This window comes from Argentina silus (genome assembly GCF_951799395.1).
Source record: "Argentina silus genome assembly, chromosome: 22".
NCBI lineage: Eukaryota > Metazoa > Chordata > Actinopteri > Argentiniformes > Argentinidae > Argentina > Argentina silus.
This window is the reverse complement of record NC_139676.1, coordinates 6,584,565-6,608,277: the sequence shown is the minus strand read 5'-3', so window position 1 is coordinate 6,608,277 and position 23,713 is coordinate 6,584,565. Positions and strand designations below refer to the sequence as shown.

Here is a 23,713-nt window from a genome sequence, read left to right as displayed (position 1 = left end):
GAAGACACAAACACTAACATGCCATGAGAAGTAAACACCCACCTCTGCCAGAGACACAGCCACACCCAATAAACACCTCACACACACACACACACACACACACACACACACACACACACACACACACACACACACAGACAGACTCACACACACACACACACACACACACACACACACACACACACACACACGCACACACACACACACACACACACACACACACACACAGACAGACTCACAGACACACACACACACACACATGCACACACACACACACACACAAACACACAGGCACACACACACACACAGGCATGCTGCCTCACACACACTCAGACTAAACAAAGAGTCAGTTGAAAACAAACAAACACATTGTAGGTGTACACACAGTTACTCTCTAAATAAACACTCAAACGTATGGCATATTTACTGCATGGTTGAGGAGGTATTATTACACACTCTTCCTCAGAAAAGGTCATATGAAAAGTATGATTACATTTCAGTTACAACTACAGTGAAGGTGAACATGTGAAGGTATAGTTGCAGACATATTTCTAACATATGTCTGCAGAACATGGTCTATTATCCCAGAGACACACTGCCATTGCAGCACTGATGCCATATTCTCTCTCTCTCTCTCTCTCTCTCTCTCTCTCTCTCTCTCTTCTCTCACAGACACTCAGTCATTGCAGCACTGTATGCGCCATAGATACCATCTGAACCAGAGAAGAGACACTCAGTTCTGCTAACAGTGTCTGCAGAACAAAGTCTATTCTCTCAGACACTGCAGCACTGCAGGGTCATAGCCTTCCATCTGAACCAGAGACAGCACTGAGACCCAGCCCTATAGTCTACCATCTGAACCAGAGACAGCACTGAGACCCAGCCCTATAGTCTACCATCTGAACCATCTGAACCATCTGAAACAACAGACTACCATCTGAACCATCTGAAACAACAGACTACCGTCTGAAACAACAGACTACCATCTGAAACAACAGACTACCATCTGAACCATCTGAACCAACAGACTACCATCTGAAACAACAGACTACCGTCTGAAACAACAGACTACCGTCTGAAACAACAGACTACCATCTGAAACAACAGACTACCATCTGAACCATCTGAACCAACAGACTACCAACTGAACCATCTGAACAATAGCAAACCTGCCATTGTACCACTGTAACATATTCAGCCATACTGTAGCAACAGTGAGGCCCCTGCTCTGCCCTTCAGTCTAAGCTGCCACCTGAACCAGGCAGCGTCAGGCAGGGAAGATGAGGGGTGTTCTAGAAGCAGGCAACAGCTGGCGCAGAACACAGAGGACATTAATCTGGAGGAAGACAGGATGGTAGGGAGGGATGAGAGACTAGGTAATAAAGCCTGGTATTACTGTGTGTGTGTGTGTGTGTGTGTGTGTGTGTGTGAGTGTGTGAGTGTTTGTGTGAGTGAGTGAATGTGTGTGTGTGCGTGTGTGTGTGTGTGTTTGTGTGCACGAGTGTGTGCGTGCGTGTGTGAGTGTATGTGTGAGTGAGTGTGTGTGTGTGTGTGTGTGCGTGTGTGTGTGTGTATATGACTAGGACAAGGCAGTCAAGCCTGAGACTGTTTCTGTTACCTGCTACCTCTCTTAAACGTTCCTCACCTTTATGGGAGGAGTCATAATCTGGTTGATTTAGGTATATCTACAGATCTACTAATTACATTCAATCCGGTTTTAATGGGTCTGATTTCCACAGCTATCACATTCTTGGAAATGAAAAACCTTTGAACAGTGAAGAGTGGGGAAAATAAAGCTAATTATATTTTGCAATTAAAGTTCCGGTTAAAAGAAGTGGAAGGAGGGAGAGAGGGATGGAGACAGGGAGAGACACAGAGAGAGAGAAAGAGAGAGAGAGAGAGAGAGAGAGAAAGAGAGAGAGATGGGGGGGAGGAGAAGCAGGGCGGCATCAGTCGCTCAGACAGTAATGACGGCGCCACTGCTGTTTAACAATCAAAGATGGGGGGCGGGGACTACCGAGGAAGTCTCTCCTCAAAAATACAGGTGTTTGCTACAATCAAAGTGCAGCAGCTTGCAGAAATAACTGGGTTTGAAGTTGAAAGGAGGGGGAGGGGGAGGGGGGGCTACCGTGTTGAGTGGTGAGTGAGTGTCTATGTGTGTGTGAATGAAAGAAAGAAAAAAAAAGAAAAAAAAGTGACTCAAAAGAATCCTGGGCTGGTTCCTCCTCTGGGATTTTGAATAATCAACCAGGATACGGAGGTGGACCAGCTTACCTGTGTGTTTACCGTTTACTTTGTTTTGATTCTTTCCTCCTCCCCCTCCTCCTTCAGAGGGGAAATGGGGCTTTACCTGGCCCTCAGCAGTCTCCAGCGCTGGCATTAGGATTAGTCTGGGACACCACAACTGTTCCCGTGGGACTAGAGTCAACTACCCCCATGGTTACCTATAGTTTGTCTCTTTTGTATTGTGTGTTTTTTGGTTGGGTCCATAGTTACTGTACTTGCAAAATGGCTGAAGGCAAATGGCTGAATTGAGAGGAAACATACTGACATACTGTATGGATCTGTGGTCTTGCATCATCTACCTTTACTCAACAAAGTCTCTCTGTGACTAAGGTGTGAGTAGAACATTCAACCATGACAGACAAGTCCAGGATTAAGTTTACTACTGGAATATGTCAATGAGAGGCGTGAACCCAATGAACCTGTCAAAATGTAAATGTCTTCCCCTCTATCCAGTGTGAATGATTCATTCGATAAGTGCCTCAGGCCCAGTAAACCCAGATTCAGAGAGTATTTGCAGGATTTATAGAATTCACTTCAGTTGAGAACACTGAATTGTTTGAACAGAGGTCGCAAATAAAGCCGCTTTCGAGGGAAGCCGTTCAACTCAGCCGCGGCGAATATCTCCTCAATATCCTGTGTATACGATCTCTGTAGCAAATGCTGGCATGACTCCAAATCCTTATAGAACGAATGAGCCCTGTTGAAGGTATACGCTAAGTGCCTGAGGACCTGGGAAGCAGGGCTCTGGGGGTGTTGAGGGATTTATACGCTATCATTTCACATAGGTGACACATAGGAAGTGAGGGGGCAACGTGAGGGAGGGAGGGGGGAGGGGGTTGGATAGGTCTGGTCTGATGGGCCTTGCCTTGGCACCGTGGCAACAGCTGAAGGATTTAAGGACCTAAATTATGGGGTGTCCTGTCCTGCAGCTGAATCAGAGGCTGGGACTGAGACAGTGTGACTGGGCACCTTGAAACAAACACTAAAAACTGATGTTGTTGCAGCGGTGCTAAACCCCAGCAGTCGACAATCTGGCTTCTATTGACATGGTAAGAGAGTCAACAACTGTTGAGATAAACGTCCTTGGCATGTTTACATACTGTGTAATATTATACTGTCACTATAAAACCCATCGTCAACAAGGTAGGCTAAATGGGCTACACAAGTAAGAGAAAATTGCCGTTGCCTTCTTGGTCAGGTTTCATTTGTACTCGTAAAATAGATTTTTTATCTCAGTGGGACTCACTTGGATAGATAAGGGATAGATAGACAGGATAGATTTGAAAAAGGATAGGTTGAATAGAGAAAAAAGCCAGTTGACTGACTTTGAGGTAGACCACTTTGACATGTCAACATACTGTACTCTCTTACATCATTCTAAGGGATTGTTCAAGGTGAAACACCCACAAACACGCAAACAATTCAGAAACACACACAAACACACACACACTTGAAAGAATGCAACCACTGACAAGAAAACTGTCAAACACGCCATCTAATCAAATTAAAAACATTTAGATAATTTGTAAGCCCTTCTTGTAATTTTTCAAATTATGAACTATAATTAAAGGTTATTAAACAGTCCTCTTTTTCCACTCTGAAGCATTTTATCCACAAGGAAATATGCACTGACTATTGAGAGACACGAGTAAACACCCTTTGGGCACGGTGTGTGGTCCCCAATTCAGCAACTTGATCCCTGGCTGCTTCGTATGTGTGTGTATTCATAATACGTTCAGGGTGAGAACGCAAACAGCTTCAAACCCCAGTACTGAGAGGAACATACATTCCTTCTGTGTGAACAGGTTAGAAGTACAGGTTGGGAAAGCAATTAGCAATCGCTGTGGAAATAAACTGGTTTTATTTCACATACGTGTACTCAATGTACTGTATGTTGGATTTCACACACGTGTGCTGTACATGTACAACAGGACATACCATACAATACTGTACCATGTTGCCCTTTGGAAGTTGACAAACCTAATAGCAATACAATTTACAAGCACTCGAGAGCTTAAGGCATGTTTTAAAAGTATGATTACAACATGGTCAAATGAAAAATCTCCTACAGGCAGATTACATGTTTGTCATGAAGGTGCTTTTATAGTGCAGTGAACAGTGTGACGAGTGGGACCCATTCTTTGTTAAAGCAGTATTCTAATCTGTCTGATTTGAATGTAAAAGGCCATAAATCTCATTTGATTCCTCCCTTGGGCCGATCGTTGATAATCAATAAAGGTGGCAAGTCAAGACATACATAAATGTAAGTTTTTTATGTTAACAGTAAGTCTATAAAATCTAAATTGTCTTTATGATTTGGCCCTAGTGGGGAATAAAATCTGATTATGGCCTACCACAAGCAGACATATTACAATATGTAATTTACACAGTAAATTTTTCCCAGCTTGACGTTCAAAGCAAAACTAAATATGTATCATATATGTTAACAGTGCCAACACTAGGACAAACAGGTACAAGTCTAAAATGAGTGAATCATCCCTTTAAGTTTAGCAGTCTAAACTCTGAATATAAAAATGCTGCTTCAGAAGAAGAGAAAACTACTGAGAAGAAAAGATGAGTGAGAGAAGGAGGGATGACTATGGCTGAGGATATAACCCACTTCCCGCGCGTCTGTCTGTCTGTGGTGGCTTGTAGTCAGTTGATTTTGAAGTCGCTCTTCAGACAAGCTGTGACAAGCCTGGAATTAACTCACCGAGAGAGGGAAAAAATAAAACCTTTAGAAGAAACAAGACAGTGATACACTAACTGTTTATAACTGTGATATACTATTGGACAGTGTATATACAGATTTTAAATATATGGATACAGGTTTACAGGTATATATATGCAGATTGTTTCTATCTGTAATGTTATCTTTAGTACATCACAGTTGTTTAGAGTTTACCTTGTTCTAAAGGTGTTATTTGCTGTCGGTGAGGACTGACACTGTCATGAGGCAACCTATGACAGTGCAGTGTGTAACAGCACATGATTATTATGGGATTGATGGGATTCAATCAATTTAAGATAACAGGTTTTTAGGATAACTAGTATGAAGTATGATTCCTCATGTGCATCAAGAAAACGTGCAGTGCAGAGATACTCTGATTCCTGTTCCTATGACGATCATTAGAGAAGCACCATTGTTAAAGTGGATCAACAAGTGGATTAATAACCATAGCAATATGGGAAACTGCAATGTATTAGCATTAGCATACACCTGACTTATGGAAGGTGGGTAAAACAATATTGTGATAAAACAATATTTTGGCTTACAGCTCGAGTAATGTATGTGACAGCTACCAGTGAGTCCGCTGTTAATGTGTGTGACAGCTATATAATGCAGAGAGACATCATATTTAAACTGTTCTGAAATGTAATGTGTGTTTTAATACTTTGGAGTTAAAGGTTTGTGACTTCAAAGAAAGTCACCTCATCCCCAGGCTATTGAGTTACAGTCAGTGCGCGGGTTAATTCATTTTCAAAGAGTTATTTGTATTGTGACAGGCATCATTATGCAACAAATGTCGACAGAGATTTTATCCAATTTTTCTGAATGGGTCCCAAACGTTGTAAGTGACCCGTGAAGACTTCCTTACCTCCTGCCGCGGGAGCGCATCTTCAAAGGAGACCAAGAGAGGGGCGGAGCCTCGGAGAAGAAAAAGATACATAGCCTATCATAAACTCAGTCATCGCTGAGTGTGTCGCTTACCTGAACGCTAAAACCATGTCTCACTTGGACCGCTTGACTTTTGACATGAAGGAAACTTTGTGAAATATGAGGATATCTATTCTATTTCTCAATCCGAGGCTTTTATCCAAAGGCTTAAACCAGTAGAATTGACTTCAGAGAAGGTGATCATTTATTTGTATACTGTACCAGTGAATATATCCCAAAACCTTACCTCCATCGCATTGTAAAGAGAACTTCGGGCGCAGTTGCAAAAATCAGGTAAAGTATTTGTTTGTTATTCTGTGTCACTTTGTTTACCGAGCCAACACTGTGTCTATGTGTGTATTGCGAATAGTATTAAACAGGCGCGAGTCGCATCCTCGTGACATTTGTTTTAGGAACAATGAAAATATGTGCCGGGGGATTTGTAAGTCTGCACAATAATATTACCAGGAATTGAAGACAAATTTAAAGAAAATGTCAAACAATTTGGAGTGTCATTGAAATGCCATTTTCTCTCAATTGGGCGAAGACATTTCAGAGAGAGGGATTAAATAACTACCTGTCCTAAAAAAGTTATTAAATGATCAGTTATCAAAAGTTATCAAGTCAGTCAATGTCAGGTTACCTACAGTATGTGCTGCCTCATACGAAAAACTATCTTAGATTGTAAGTACTGTAATCGCTTTTTATTATGAATAACCTAGTAATTATGTTTGAACTTATAAAACATTTAAGGTTCCAGGGTATTTCACTATTACATTTCTATATTAATACAATTGACATTAAACCACAATATGAATGTTATGGAGAATGAAATTCATGCAGTGGTGAGTTTTAGTAAACATAACTGTAACCAATACAAGTACATCAGGCCATAGTGGCTGTTTGCAAATCAGATTGATACAGGCATCTACAATCTTCATAATTAAGTCATAAATCATTCAAAAATAAGTATTAAGCAATAAAGTGAGCAAAAGAACATCACATTCCCAGTCAGTAAAATGGTATGATTTGTTTGTTCTTGAGAACTTATAACTTATTCATTTTTCTTTGCAAAGTTTGGGCCGTTGAGCAGATTTAAAAAGCCATGAGCTGTTGTAAAATCACTATGATAAGCGATTGAGAATAAAAGTGAAACATGAAGCAGAATAAAAGATAGGAGTTGGGTTTGCCGGGTTGATCTGAATTATTAGGCCTAATATCCCTTGACACGTCATCTGCTTTTCTACTTGTGTTAAACGCACAATCTGGGATTTGTTCTGCTGTTCAATGAACACTTTGGTAGGTAGGTTCCGTTCATACCATATTGTCAAACAGCTAAAGAAGTCTTAATTTTCAAAACAGTACATATTCTCAATGCCTTGCCTGATTAGATACATGTTAAATCAAATGTTTTAAAAAATAAGTGTTTCTGAAGGAGAGTCTAGTACGATACCCCTACTTCATGTGTGCTGTATATACTCTTAGACAAAAAGGGCTTCTGCCTTTAACCAATAAGGGACAGCCCTTGTTTAACCCCTCTGAGTGCAGGGTCATGCAGGAGGAAATGGGGGCCAAACACTGACAGAGCACTTGACTCTCCTAATGGCATGTAAATGTTCAGTTGACAGGCAACACGCCTCACCAGCAGTGGAGGCTGAGGCTGGTGGAGGTAGAAATCGGAGGATGAGCTCAATGTAATGCATGGAATGCAATGAAGAATGGTCTCAAACACATATCAAACCTCAATCCGTTTTATGCATTACAAAGAGCCTGTTAAGAGCCAGATTAATCCTAGATTACATAGATTAAGTCATGGACTAAATCACACTTTCAATAGAAAATCTCCATTGATTATTGTATTTTGGTCTAGGATAAGGCTTAATCTGCGTCTGGAAAACCAGTCTTTAAGAGGCCTGGAGTGTTGTCTTCCATTCACCCACTAACGAGGTGCAATTAAATTATTTTAAAAGTGTATTTTGTAATCTGACATAAACTATCATAAATCATATCACTTTATATACAGATGTCAATACATTAATTCACGTGTGTTTCTCTGTGTAACTCGGTTTCCATGGATATGAGTTATGATGATTTATTATGACCAGGGGAGGCTGGTGGAGGTAGAAATCAGAGGATAAGCTCATTGTAATGCATGGAACGGAATGAGGAATGGTATCAATGTGTTTGATACCATTCCTCATTCCATTTCAATGCATTACAATGAGTTGGTCCTCCGATTTCTACCTCCACTAGCCTCCCCTGATTATGACACACTACTAGTTTGGACTATTCCTTTTCCATCTCTACACACATTTCAATACAGTTTTTGAATTGCAATTGAATGTCTAATTATGCTAGAATGTAGGTCCTCTGTGGCTCAGTTGGTAGAGCATGGCGCTAACAACACTTAGGTTGTGGGTTTGATTTTTGCTGGGACCATATATACTGAAATGTATGCACTCACTACAATGCAAGTTGCTTTGGATAAAAGCGTCAGCTAAATGGCATACATTATAATATTATTTATGTCAATTTGACATTTATCTCAACATATGAAGTATAGCAGTGCGACTCAATCTAATTGCAATGGGACAATTTTCTTCTTAGTCTTCCATATTGCTTCAGATTCAACTTCAACATATAATATATCATATTTATGCCAATTAGTAGATGCGTTCATCCAAAGCGACTTCTAGTAAAGACTGCATACATGGTTGTATATACAAAACATCAGACTACAATATGACGCTGCTGATGCAATTCACAATTCATCCAATTCATCTATGAAAACGTACATATTTGGAGTTGTAGTCTCTATTGTGCGCTGGTTATCTGTCCACTCATAGGCTAAAAAGAAAATGATCAGCAACAGAGTAACAACTAGAAATATTCAGCCTAGGCCTCGGAGCTCGGGATAGCTTGACTCTCCCATGTATGTCTTCTCTCGTGTCTCTTAACAGACCTCTCTTGCAGTAAACTGGGGGCTGTGCTGGGCCTCTCTCTCTCTCTCTCTCTCTCTCTCTTTCTCTCTCTCTCTCTCTCTCTCTCTCTCCCCCCCTCTCTCTGGCAGCCTTGTAAACTTTCAGCTGTGCTGGGTCTTGGTCGGGCAGGTTTTACAACCTAGGCCCTGTAGTCATCCTCTCATCTCTATACTCCATTCCGACTAACCCCCTCCGCCCCCTAGAGCCTCCGCACCCCCCCCCCCCCCCCCGCCATCCCGAGGGGCCTCACTGTTCCAGCTGTTCCCCCCAGGAACCAGGATCTCTCAGTGCCCCTCCCCACCCCCCACCCCAAGCACCACTTTTGTGAATGAAGGAGGACCGTGGAGTGCCGCTCTCTTGTTTGTTTACGATTGAGTGTCAGAATGCGGAAAGGGGGAGGGAGGGAGAGAGAGAGAGAGAGAGAGAGAGAAAGAGAGAGAGAGAGAGAGAGAGAGAGAGAGAGATGTACAGATAGAGAGGGGAAGAGAGCGTGAAAGAGAGAGACAGGGGATGGACGGTTCCTACCCACCGTTGTACGTCCCTCTCACATTCCCCAGAGATTACAGAGCAGCGGTGGCGCTCTCCTCAGGCCGGCACTCTCCTCTCTGTCTCCTCTCTCTGTCTCCGGGGCGACGGTGTTGTGACATCATAAATCATCCTGACCTTTAACTCCAGACCTCTAATTACAGAATTCCAAACTAATCGCTTTACGATTACAACTACAAGAGAGGATCTCCTCATCTCATTGGGAAAGCTGATGGGAATGGGAATTGCGAGCCTATGGGAATTGTGGGCTTATGGGAATTGTGAGCCTCTGGGAATTGTGGGCTCATGGGAATTGTGAGCCTATGGGAATTGTGGGCTCATGGGAATTGTGAGCCTATGGGAATTGTGGCTTTATGGGAATTGTTGGCCTATGGGAATTCGGAAGCCAGGACCAAATCCATCATAAGGATAACCCTGTTGGCCTTGCTGTACAGACTCTAATTGGGATCAATTGAAGGGATCATGGGGTTACGGCTGTCTCTCACAACGTGTGTCACAGGTGCTTCAGTGGCTACTGTGACGAGTAACTGAACCAAGGCAGAGGCCTCTTAGCCCTCCAAGCTAATACCCAGGCTTAAGCTCAGCGGGCTACCACAGTCTTATGGCACGCAGACCAGGGGACGCTGGTGGAGGTAGAAATGTGTTTGATACCATTCCTCATTCCATTCCATGAATTACAGTAAGCCCATCCTCCTATTTCTACCTCCACCCAGCCTCCACTGGAGCATCCGAAACCTAGTCGGTCACACTTTGCATAGTGATGTTGTAATATTTGCTTGCTCAGCCTGGCATTGATGATGGCAGACAAGACAAAGGACAATAGGATGCACTCCTTCTATTGAACTTTGACCTCTTGTGTCTCAATGACCAATCAGATCTCTCTTAGATATGGTATCACAACCTGAGATCTTCAGACCAGAGATACAAACCTCTTAAGACTTAGACTATTATACACTTTCCTGCTGTAAAGTTAATTGCAGATTTTAGGGGAGGGGTGTTGTGTGGTTGGGGTGTGGGGCGGGGGCGGGGCGGTGGAAGCCAATTTTATTTCTGTTTTTTTTAGTTTTTCTTACCGAGGACGAGCCTTTGAAGGTGGCGTGTCTCTTTTTGGCTCAATGGGACTAACACACGTCAGTTGGATTTTGAACAGGAGCTTTCCGTCACCGCCTGTCAAAATTCAGAGATGAGACAAACATCTCGTGTGGAGTGTGTGTGTGTGTCATGTGCGTGTGTATGTTGCAATAATGCTACGGTCCATTGGAGAGTATTGACCCAGGCCTACCTACTGCAGAGCACAGTCAGACAGGATACGTAAATGTCTTTGAACACGTTCGGATAATTAGGAGGATAAAGTAATTGTTCGGCTTGTTATTGTTAGCCTTCTGCGGTTCCTGGAAGCCTGTCAGTCTGCAACAGTTGAAGCCACCACTGTTATGCGGAGGAGGTCGGGCGGGCATTAAATATTTTCTTTTACTGTTCTCTCCTTCTTTTTTTTGGTTGTTGTTAGCTAGCTACCTCGTCTGGAGGAGCTGTTGTTGTAAATCATGTTGTGATTCATAAAAAAAAACAGGTTCTTCCTCTGTCTGTCTGTCTGCCAGGCAGACTGCTTGCTGTCTCTCCACACAAACCTCACAGACGTACAAATAGATCTTGGCCCCTAGCCACTATACCTCCCTGGAACTTCCTTTAGTTTTACCGCCCTCCTCCACTCCTATCAACACTCAACACTCCTCTCTCGCTCTCTCCCTCCGAGTCTCTCTCTCTCTACGTCTCTCCCTCCCTCTCTACCTCTTTCCCAACCTCTCTCTCTCTCTGTCTGTCTCCCCCCCCCCCCCTTCCTCCCTCCCCCACATCTCTAGTATCACGGTCTCTCACCCTCCCCTCCTCCCTCCCTCCCCCCCTTTCTCCTCAGAAGGCTGATGAAGTTGTTTTCCTAGCTCTCTCTCTGTCTTTGACTATCTATCCTACATGGGAAGTACCTGGCAGCAGATACATGTGGCAGGTCTCTGTGCAGACACGTCCCTCTCTCTCTCTCTCTCTCTCTCTCTCTCTTCTTCTCTCTCCACGGCCATGCATCGTGAGAACAGAGGTGTCCATGGTGACAGGGAAGGGGGCGTGTCTGGCATGCAATTGGTGAAATTCAGTGTTCAAGTGTTTGCATGTTTTATGTATGTTACATTTTTAGGGCCCCGACAACACGGTTTTCTTTTGTCAGCCATTTGGCTGGAAGGAAGACATGATAGTTTCTCACCTTTGCTTTACACATTTCCTATTGTGACATCATAGTAATCTTTGTAATACATGCCAAGACTAATCTCAGTATTCATTTATCTCCAGGGCTACAATTTGATTATAACAGTGGAGGCTGGCGGAGGTAGAAATCGGAGGACGGCTCATTGTAATGCAAGGAATGGAATGAGGAATGTTTGATACCATTCCTCATTCCATTCCACGCATTACAATTCTACCTCCACCAGCCTCCCCTAGACACCAGGCAGCTATAGCAACATTCAATGTCTTGCTACATCAATGTGCGCACTACTATGGTCCTGGAACTGTTAATTAAGGGTACATGAATCATAGGGAAACACTTAATATGAAGTTTCCCCTATACCTGTGTAGTAACACTGTAATTACATAGTTATTACAAAGTGGAATAAGGCACAGTCCTTATTAAACAAACCACTCAACTCTTGAATTACAAAGCCATGATACATGTTTTATGTAACATCATTAGTGTTCGTACACAGGCACAGGGGTAGCTTAATGTAGAGTGTGACCTACTATTCCAAGTGTCTTGTTATCAGATCACCAATCTGTATGTTCTTTTACCCACAGTTCTATTGCCTTGAAAAGGAACCTCAAGCTTCTCCATCCCGCCATGTGCTAGTCCACTCATCTTTGCCCAATACACCCCTCCACAATCTCCTCCAGCCTCCCAACTCTCCAGCCTCAGCCCCCAACACACCCCTGCGTCCACCCCTCCAGCCTCAGCCCTCACCACCACCAACCCCCCAGTAACAACCACCGCTCTTATGGCCCACCCCTATGAACCCTGGTTACGGACAGCGCCCCCTGGCGGCAGCTCAGATGACATGCAGGTCCCCTCTTGGTGGGACCTCCACACCGGTGCGGGCAGCTGGATGGACCTGCAGGCAGGGCAGGGTGTGGGGCTCCAGGCCGTGGTGGGGCAGGGGAGCTCCATGGGTCTCCAGTCCGCCCTGGGGCCTTACGGCTCCGAGCCCCAGCTGTGTACCTTACCCCCAGCCCAGCTGGTCCCTACATCTTCCCACTCCCACTCCCACTCCCACTCTCACTCCCATTCCCACTCCCATCCCCACCTCTTCTCCCAGGACGGCTTCAAGATGGAGCCCATGGGTCCTGAGTCTCTGCTCCAGCCTGAGCAGCAGTACTCCCTGGAGGAACCACAGGAGGGCGCCACCACCGCCGCGTCGGCCAGGCCCAAGCCTCAACGCCGCTCCGCCTCCAGGGGCTCCGGTCAGGCCATGTGCCGGTGCCCCAACTGCGTCCACGCCGAGCAGCTGGGGCAAAGTGCCAACGACGACGGACGGAGGAAACACATGCACAACTGCCACATCCCCGGCTGCGGGAAGGCCTACGCCAAGACGTCTCACCTGAAGGCTCACCTGCGCTGGCACAGCGGAGACCGCCCCTTCGTCTGCAACTGGCTCTTCTGCGGCAAGCGCTTCACGCGCTCCGACGAACTGCAGCGCCACCTGCAGACGCACACGGGCGCCAAGAAGTTCAGCTGCGCCCTCTGCCCACGCGTCTTCATGCGCAACGACCACCTGGCCAAGCACATGCGCACGCACGAATCACCCCCGCCACCATCCGCCGGATCCGGTGGGCCGGGGCAGGGGGAGGAGAGGATGAATGGGGGAGGAGAGGGTGGAGGCAGGATGGGGAAAGGCTACGACACCCCCCCTCCCTCTTCCTCTCAGACGTCCTCCCATGTGGCTGATGGAACAGAGCCGGTCCTCAAGCTGAAATGTGAGACGGACGCCAGTGTGTCTGCTGTGACAGGACAGTCCAGCTAACTGCATCCAGACCACAGAGTTATAGCCCGTCTGCTTTCTTTCCCATTCATTGCCTTTGTGACAGCATGAGGGGCGCCATGTAGTCGACTAGTGTGGGACTTCCTATGAGCCGGGATCACAGTTAATTTAGGGGAGTGCGTCCTCTAGTGTTTAGAACTCTAGGATCCAGACTCTATCCTGTAGTAGGTTACTTTTAGCCCTGACAGAGGTATCATCGTTTTTTTTTAAGGTCTAGTGAAAGAATAGATGGCAGTTTTAATTCTATAAAGGCATAATAGAAGTGATTTCAAAAATAGATGAATGATCGTTTGATTATTATATGGTCATCTGGTAATCAATCAAATCAAATCAATGAATTGATCAATCAAATATTATTAGTACAGTGCTTTTTAGAAAACACAGTTTTTTCCTTTTTTTTCTTCTTCACAAAATATGTTTGTCACAAAAGTGCTTCCATTCCAAACATCCATTGCTGCTACAGTACTCTTCTCTACATCCAGAGGCTTGAGCAAGTTCAACTGAAGGTGGCTTTTTATGTGTTTACAGTAAAAACGACTAAATATTTGGAGGGAGCTCTTTTTTTGAATGCTCCAGTAATCAATGCCCAACCGCTACACAGATCAATCTTTTTTAGGGCATCAGGAGTGGGGGAGGCAGTATGGATGGGAAGCCCACAAGCTGCTTGTCTTTATTCTCTCATCCTCTTGACTCTCTGTGTAGCCTACTATCCCTGAGACACTGGAAAAGGACACACTGTATTTGTGTTTTATACACGCAAAATGTGGTTTATTTTACGCTCTTCTACTTTTGTATTGCTAAAGAGCACCACAGACGAAGCAGGTACCACAATAATGCATATTTGGTCTGATATGTGGGTGAAAATATTTAATAAAAATGACTGCATTCGCCCTGTCGATGGCAAATAAATACAAAATGTGGCACTTGAAGTGTCCAATCAGAGCACACAGTTTCATTGACTTGATGTGACTTAATGTTTTTAAGAATTATGTCAGTTGATGGTACAGTAAAATATGTGTTGAACTGAAATGCATCATCATATTGTTATTTTAAAATCCATGAGACTGGGACTTGAGCACAGTCAGAGAAATGTAACCCGTACTGTAATCTATGGCATCATATCATCAAATTCGGGCAACACACGCTCAAGCAGAACATGTAAGAACACGTAAGAACATGTAAGCAAAGCTGGTGCACTTAAGAGTTTTTAACCGCCAGGCATAGGTCGTTTAATAGAAGATGCAATCAAATTTCACTTGGAAGTTTAACAATCAACACATTATTTTTCTCTTTGCCGTTTAGAACGATATTAGGGTGCATCTACAGTCGGTCATAGAACTTGGATTTGAGGTGACTATTAGATACAGTGTTCACCAGACCGGGACCGAAATAGTATATACATTTTTCCAATTACTTTGAATGTTTGCTTGAGTCTGGCTGGAGTGCCAGATGGGTGGGGTTTGCAATTTTGGGACTATTCCATTGACTCCTTTGCGCTAGGCAAACTCAATAAAGCACACATAAGTATTTGAAATGATTACATTTACTATTTGAACCCAGGTCTGGTATTAAGAGACAATTGCTGCCCAACAGAGAAAGCCTTGAAGCCTTTCCCATACAAGGCCATTCCTGGTGGTTCACAATGAAAACACTTGCATTTGTGTATCAACTTTGAAGAGCGGGTGTCAACTATCAAATATACTGTAGCCTATTGATTGTTTTTATTATCATAAATGCTATTATTGTGTTATATAGGTTAGATAGGACCAGATTGAAGACTGTTAAATGATATTGATTCTTGGAGTTGCTGTAGAAAAATGTTGTAACAGGAGTAATTATTATATGAATTTAAAACTGTTAAGACTTTTTTTTGTAGAATAATTTAAATACTGCTGTACTCTTGTTGGTTGCTTGTAATTTGAATAGAGTCAATGTTCTTTATGAAAATAAATGGAGCGATACCACGAAGCATGTCCTCTCTTGATTCAGTATCTTATCATTAGACACATCCAGACACAATGACAGTGGTAGCAAAATACTATATAATATAAATATGTTTTATACAGTACAGTATATTTACAAGAAGATATTTCTAGATCTCCATCCCACAGAATAATAGCAGTCCATTTAGCTGCAGTTTCCATTCTCAGTGGCAACTTGGCCATCATATTTTCCAATAAATACACGTTTCAGTCTCTCAGTCCACTCAGAAACAATACATAACAATATACAGTATGTGTCCTTGCTGATGAAATCCCACTAATAAATAAAACAAACGATTCTCTGCTTAGATGATGCAACATTTGCATATGATGCTGCTCCCTCTGCATGCATTGCCATTCCCCCTGCATGCATTTGTACTACCCTGCATGCGTTTCCATGCATTGCCACTCCCCCATATATGCATTTGTACTACCCCTGCATGCATTTCCATGCGTTGCCACTCCCCTTCATGGGTTTCCATTCGTTGTCACTCTCCCTGCACCAGGGTTGTATAGGTGTTGGAATACATTCAGAATACATTTTGAAGTATTCAGCACAATACATTTTAAAAATTGGTATTCAGAACACAGATACTTTCATGAATATATATATTTTTTATACTTTTAGAATAAAAGGAAAAAAACGCAACAGCTGGCATCTCAAAATGTTGCTTCTACTCTGCACAAGTCAGTGCTTGGCATTCATTCCAGTTCACATGCTTACAGTATTTGCCAATTGCAATATATACGATTTCCATGCCTTTTGCCATTTTTTTTTTGTGTGGTCATTTTGCTATTAAAATATGTTGAGAAATATTTGTTCAGTGTGTCCGTGCTTCTTTGACAAATTATTTTCTCTGTTTTCTTGAATGCTCCTGTGTTCAAATGAAAAAGTATTCTCAGAGTTGTTCAGTCATTTGGAGCCAGGAGCCACTCTGCCTCACACAACAGGAACAAGAATCACAGACGCCGGAAATAAGTCGCCATAACAGACGCAGAAGAAGACGACTAGCCAGCAAGACAAATCCTCTCGTGTTGTATCTATAACTTGATAGTTAACTGACAGTTCATTTTAAAAAGTACCTATAGGTTGAGGACCGTTTTGTTCACATCGGATTTCTCTGTTGGACGGCGAGAGGACTAGTTGTCAAGATGGGGGGAGGTGATCTCGTAAGTATTAGCAATGGATGCTAGCTAACGCATCGGCAACATGCGTTTGTTTATACTTTTACGAGTGTAGCTAACTATTCTGACAACATTGATTCATATACTCACTCGGACGGTGTAGTTGTATATTCAATCGAACGTTGTAGCTACGTCCGATTGAGTATCAGTATACAAATGCTAGCTAGGCAGCTAATTAAGCTAATCGACATTATGCGTTTGTTTATACTTACTAGTAGTGTAACTATTTTGACAACTCCATTGATTTGTATACTCCCTCGGACAGTATCAGTATACAAATCAATGGAGTTGTGGGAACAGCGACTTTGTTCAGAGACTATACATATTGTCGTGCTTTGGGTTATGGTGATGATGATGAGTTATTATTCTCTTATACTGTAGCCTAGCAAGGTAGTTTTATCCAATAGCTATCAGGATCGTTTGGTCTTGATATAAGAATACTCACGGGAGGCGAAGGATATGCACGACAACCCGTTGTTCTGTTTATCTCCGGTTTACTGATAATAACAACGTGTTCCACAATACAACAAGGCTGCTAGCTCCAACACTACGGGATAGTATCCATCGCAATGTACAGCAAGACGCAAGCCATTAGTGTCAAACAGGGTACAGAGCACACACTGAATAGGGAAATGTCCACATGAACAATTGCATACATAAACATGAGATGGACACACCCCATAATAGTACACCCACAACAATATGTACAACAGCTACAATTATATTGCACAGCTAGTTATCCAGCTGTCACTTATTTACATTTTATGAAGCCAACTCCTTCTTCCATGGAATGGAATGAGGAATTGTATTAAACACACATGTTCCATGCATTACAATGAGCCTGTCCTCCGATTTGTGCCTCCACCAGCTTCCCCTAATCCCTGACACATGCTATATTGAATGTCATGTCAGACATACAGACATACATGTAGAATCCTCTTTGGCTAGTGTCGTGTCCATACCTTTATACATTCTATTGCATTAATTATTTCATTATTACATTGGATTACTGTATAATGCATTAGTGTGGTTTTACCTGCTGTAATTGAATCCTAGAGAGCGCTCTCTAACATAAGGGATGTATACATCTATATATATGCTACGTGCAATGCATTGTGGTTGTTGAGATGTTGAGATGGCTACTAAAGTACCTGTTCCTCTGCTTCTGTCTGATTGCTAATACTTTCTAAACTAGCTTCAGCTAAACAATAGCTAGGCTGGGTGTGTTACATTACAACCGGTCTCCTCTCTAATTGCAATTTCTGCATACTTTTGATCAGTCACGTTTTATTTTCTCCTTCTCCAGAACTTGAAGAAGAGCTGGCATCCCCAGACTATGAAAAACATCGAGCGCGTGTGGAAAGCAGAACAGAAGCACGAGGCAGAGGTGAAGAAGATCGAGGAGCTTCAGAAGGAGCTGAGAGAGGAACGAGCTCGAGAGGAGATCACGAGATTTGCTCAGGAGAGTGGAGCTCTCAAGTACGTCTCCCTCTCCTTCCTGACCCCTTGAAATAAGAGGCTTGTTGTGATGCGGAGGGGGGAAAACCCTAACCCTAACCCTATTGAACTATTGCAAACTGATTGAATCAAACCTATTGAATCTCAGAATTAGTTAAAATGTAGTTACGGTTTAGGTTGGGTTAGGGTCAGTTTTAGTTTTTTACATAGTCAGGCTGTGAATGGGATGCTGGTCAGGGAGGCCCCTTTAGTACAGAAATTACTTCTTGATAGAGAAATGTTTGATTATCTGAGAGCACCGACATTCAATGCAATAGATTTTTGACCAACATTCCTCCATCTGATTTGTCTGTTATTCTATCAGAGCATCTTTCACCACCACCACAAATAAATACATAGACAGAGATATTTATTCTACCTCAATTGTTGTTGGTAATAACACTCCATGAGAAAATAAATAATAATAACAACACTCCGTGGCAGTGTGTTTGATACCATTCCTCATTCCATGCATTACAATGAGCCCGTCCTACGATTTCTACCTCCACCAGCCTCCACTGCTCCATGGCTGCCCTTGTAGTAAATGACTATAAGAAGAGAGACATAGTTGGCAATGATTTAATTGTCTTCAGGTCTTAGAAAAGCGCTATATAAATTCAATGGATTATTCTAATGATACTCAATGGCTCCTCCTGCAGGAAGAAAGATGACCGTCTGGACTGGATGTACCAGGGCCCTGGTGGTCAGATCTCCAGGGATGAGTATCTGCTGGGCCGCCCCATCGACAAGCAGATCACAGAGCAGTACGAAGAGCCCGAGAGCGGCCCCTCCACCCAGACAGGCCTCCTGCCCGGCTCCATCTTCAACCCTGCCACCCCAGCCTCCACCCTCGACATGGCTGCCAAGATCAGAGAGGACCCCCTGTTCGACATCAAGTCAGTTTAGCCCCCCCCACACTGTCTTTTATATCATAAGTTATTTTCCTTTTCCTCTTTTTTTTCTAAATGTTATATAAGGGTCATGGCATTGGGTTGTAGCGCCTTTCCTAAGGAGCTTATTTTAATTCTGAATTCCTTTGTTTCCAAGGAAACGGGAGGAGGAGAAAAAGAGAGAGGTGCTGACGAACCCAGTGAAGATGAAGATGATCAAAGAAATGGTAAGTACTTTTGATATCTCCGAAACCAACCAACAGAGTGCTATTTTTGGTTGTTTTTTTTTGCGATTTTGGGATCTTTGGGAGATTGAAGTCGGAATGTTCGGGTTAGGAGGAGCACTTCAACACACCATGAATCCTTTATAGAGACATGTAGTAGGGATGTTGGAAACCAAGCTTTCTAAAACAATGAGGCTTTTCAGGCAGTTGTGTTGGAAAATACTTTGTTATTCAAAGCCTTGCTTTAGAGTGACATCTGCTGGCAGCAGCAGTTATAGCAGCCAACAAAAGTTCTGAACTAGTGTCTGCTGAAATGCAGCTTCACAGGTGATTTATTTTTTATGTGGGAATGACAGTTTGAAACAAGCTTGGAAAAATTGTATCTGAAAACAAGTGATTTAGTCGTTTTGAGAAAGCTACAGAACAGCTGTGTGGAGTGCAACATCCTCAGTTAGCGAGGTTGTTCTAAATCCTCTCATTTTGCTTCCTTCCTTCCTTCAGCTGCGTCAGAATCTAGAAAAGAAAGACAAGAAGAAGAAGAGGAAGAAGGACAAGAAGGAGAAAAGGGAGAAGAGGGAGGAGAAAGAGAGGAGGAAGGAGAAGAAGCACCACAAGAGGAGGAGCTCCAGTTCAGAGGAGGAAGACAAGAAACACAGTCACAGGTAGGTACACATCAGGGGAGGCCGGTGGAGGTAGAAATCGGAGGATGGGCTCAATGTAATGCATGAATGAAGAATGGTATCAAACGCATGGAACCAGACCATAGCCTGACACACTTGTAGAGCAAAAAGCTTCTGCGTCTTTGAAAAATACTGTATTTTGTTTGTATTATTTCTGTTTTAGTTCTGTCTGATTTGTATTCTGTCGTTTCTTAGGCACCACTCAAAACATGAAACCTCATCAGACAGCCACTCTCATTCCCACCATGCATCTGGCTATGGGCTACAGGTCAGTAAGGTCTACCTTATCTCAGTCAGTTACAATAAACAGTGACATCTTCATTTAGTGTGTCCTCAATGTTGTACTATTTCAAAGCAGTCACTCTCTACGGCAGTGTTTAGTTCTAGCCCTTCACTAGCACACCTGATTCAACTAGTCAACAAATCTTCCCCTTGGCTAATTGAATAAGGACGCTCACTACCTTCGACATGCCCTCAGTTTGTACCTGAAATTCAGCCTGACGTTGTACAATTAACCAGTTAATCTTGCTCTGTCCCTCTCTTTCAGTTTCCATCCGGGAGGCACCATCATTCCTCCTCAGGTCCTCCCCACCACTCGGGACGCCGATCTCAGGAGAGGAGCCGCTCCCGCTCTCACTCCCCCCACAGGAACGGCCACTCGTCCCACAGAGAAGCAGAGGTGAAGTTACAGCGCCCCAAAGCCCCCGAACCCCCAGCTCGCTACCAGAGACAGCATGGCAACAACAACTCCAAGTAAGACGTCAATGCAACCGGTTTCTATCCCCGACTTCCCAATCAACCCCCTAGCACCAACCACAACCCCCTAGGCATTTGTGGAGATCTGAAAGGATTATTTTATTTTTATTGTTATTTTATTTTTTTATTCCTGTAAAGCACATTATATAGCATCTGTGTATGGATTGTGCTATATGAATGAAGTCTGAATTCGACTTTGGTGTAAGGCAAAATGGTGGTAAGCTCAACCTCCCCAAGACAATTTGTCCATCTTAGGTTGGAGGATAAACAACTGTATTCTACTCCCTTCTAGACGCCTCTCTGCTCAAGAGCTGGAGAAGAAGAGACAACAGATGATGGACTTCGCCAAGCAGAGAGACGAGGAGAGGGAGAACAACGTTAAGAGTTACAAGCGGCAGGAGGAGCAGGAGAAGGAGCGCGTTAAAGGGGGCAAGGTTAACCCTCATGCTGGCTTCATCCAGTAAGTGTCTCACTCACACACACACACACACACACACACACACACACACACACACACACACACACACACACAACATACATACGACATACATATCAGTGTCCTGTTAAGACATCTGGTCCTCTGATGCTGTTCCTCCTGTCCTCCTTCCAGCAACATGAAGCTGGAGAGTGCCTCCACCTCTTCCCTGGAGGACCGGGTCAAGAGAAACATCCACTCCATTCAGAGGACCCCCGCCTCCCTGGAGAAGAACTTCATGAGGAGATGAGGCCACTCCCACCCTCTCTCCCCCTCCCTCCCTTCTTCCCTCTACTGCCTCCCTAGAGAAGAACTTCATGAGGAGATGAGGCCACCCCCCCTCTCTCCCCCTCCCTCCCTTCTTCCCTCTACTGCCTCCCTGGAGAAGAACTTCATGAGGAGATGAGGCCTCCCCCTCTCTCTCCCTCCCTCCCTCCCTCCCTCTTTCCCTTCCTCCCTCTACCCACTCCCTGGAGAAAAACTTCAGGAGGAGAAGAGGCCTTGGAAAAAGAGAAGAGGGACGATTGGATGCGGAAGAAAGAAAGAAACCGCTCATACCCGCTAGCTACAGTACCACACTGCAATGTGTGTGTGTACCAGTTGCCAGGACTACAACCCCCCCCCCCCCCCACCCCATCTGGGGTCATTGTAAAGCATTGGAATAGAATGAGGAATGCTATCAAAATTTGATACCATTCCTCATTCAGTTCCATGCATTACAATGACCCTGTCCTTCGATTTCTATCTCCTCCAGCCTCCCCTGAGATGCACCTTGCGTTTGTTCTCTGTCCTCCTTGAACTCAGGTCTAGTAAACTGCCACTATGCTGTTGCCCAGACCAAAGCATCTGACACACACTCAGTGTAATAGCCAGGGTTCTTTTTCAATTCAGTCAATTCCGGAAGTAAGTTGTAGTAGTAAATTACAATTACATTTTTGCAAAAAATAATTTATTTTTATCCGTTTCTCAGAGGCTTTTTACATCCGAGGTTTTTCCCTCGATGTCTTCATTTAAAATTTTAAATCACTTCCTGAATTAACTGAATTGAAATCAAATTCACCCCAACCGTGGTAATGACCTAATGCACCACCACCAATATCATCCACCACCAGCAAAGCCATACTATCTCCCTAGTAAATGAACCCTGTAGGTTGTTCACCATAGGAATTAGATGATATTGTCTTCTCATGGTTCCGGTTAATATTATTGGAACTTTTACCTCACACAACCACCTTTTGTAAATGAAGTCATTTTGAGATGTTTTGGTGTATTGTTGTAAATGAGAAGACTTGTGTATCTCAATAAAAATGAGTTCCCATAGCTCTGTTAGGAGCTGGGCGCTCTCACAAACGACATACTGTTTCTAATTGGTAGTGAAATATATGGCATTGACTGTCTCAATGTTCAAGCAAAAACAAAAAATGCTTTCTCTTGATTATACTTACGATGTTGTTACTGTTATGATACTGTTATATATTATGAACAACTTATCACCCAATACACAATCACTGAAAGATGTCCTGTCCTACGAAAATAACATGATAACTGACTTCAGTCAAAATTAGAATTCTAGTGTAGCATCTTATTTTTAAAGTTACATGTTGCATCCCACCCAGGCAAAGTTACTGGACAGTGGAGACATTGATGGGGGCAGGGTGCACTGCACAGACATAACCTCCAACACAGTCATAAATAGTGTCTCTTGTCCAGCAAATTTGAATATTTTCAGACATAGACATTCACAACATCATCACAAAAGATGATGTATATTTTAGGGTTGAGGATCATAAAAAATATGCTGGACTTTGTGATATTATGCTGATATTTATAACATGTCACTAGCACAAGCTTTGGTGCCCACCTGCTTCAAGACAACCACCATCGTGCCCCTACCAAAGAAAAACACCGTGACCTGCCTGAATGACTATCGACCCGTCGCACTCACCCCAATAGTGATGAAGTGCTTTGAGAGGATAGTCATGACGCACATCAAGAGGACCATCCCAAACACCTTGGACCCTCTACAGTTTGCGTACCGTCAGAACCGGTCCACCGACGATGCAGTCAACGCCGTCATCCACACCACCCTCACACACTTAGAGGGAAAGGACACATATGTAAGACTACTCTTTATTGACTACAGTTCAGCATTTAACACGGTTATCCCACACAAACTCTGTGCAAAACTCCTCACTCTTGGACTGACACCTGCTCTCTGTAACTGGGTGCTGGACTTCCTATCAGACAGACCCCAGTCAGTCAGAGTAGGCAACCGCACATCAGGCACAAGAACCACAAGCACAGGGACCCCCCAGGGCTGCGTGCTGAGCCCCCTGCTGTACACCCTCTTCACATATGACTGCGTGGCCTCCCAGGATAACACCAGCATCATCAAGTTTGCGGATGATACGACAGTCATTGGACTGATCACCGGGGGGGCTGAGGCGGCATACAGAAGAGAGGTGGCGGATCTGGTG

General features: G+C 43.7%; 2 protein-coding genes across 2 annotated transcripts; both read left to right on the top strand.

Annotated features, from left to right (window-relative positions):
- Positions 1-12,506: 12,506 nt before the first annotated feature.
- Positions 12,507-13,529, top strand: sp6 (Sp6 transcription factor; the record flags this gene model as incomplete). The annotated part of the gene is made up of 1 exon (XM_083693499.1): positions 12,507-13,529. One exon carries the CDS (start codon positions 12,507-12,509, stop codon positions 13,527-13,529), a length of 1,023 nt encoding a protein of 340 aa, XP_083549625.1.
- Positions 13,530-16,518: 2,989 nt separating this feature from the next.
- On the top strand, positions 16,519-22,584 carry cwc25 (CWC25 spliceosome associated protein homolog). The gene is made up of 9 exons (XM_083694389.1): positions 16,519-16,699; positions 18,021-18,193; positions 18,871-19,107; positions 19,259-19,328; positions 19,827-19,987; positions 20,201-20,273; positions 20,553-20,758; positions 21,054-21,221; positions 21,372-22,584. Exons 1-9 carry the CDS (start codon positions 16,682-16,684, stop codon positions 21,484-21,486), a joined length of 1,221 nt encoding a protein of 406 aa, XP_083550515.1. The 5' UTR covers positions 16,519-16,681; the 3' UTR covers positions 21,487-22,584.
- Positions 22,585-23,713: the final 1,129 nt, after the last annotated feature.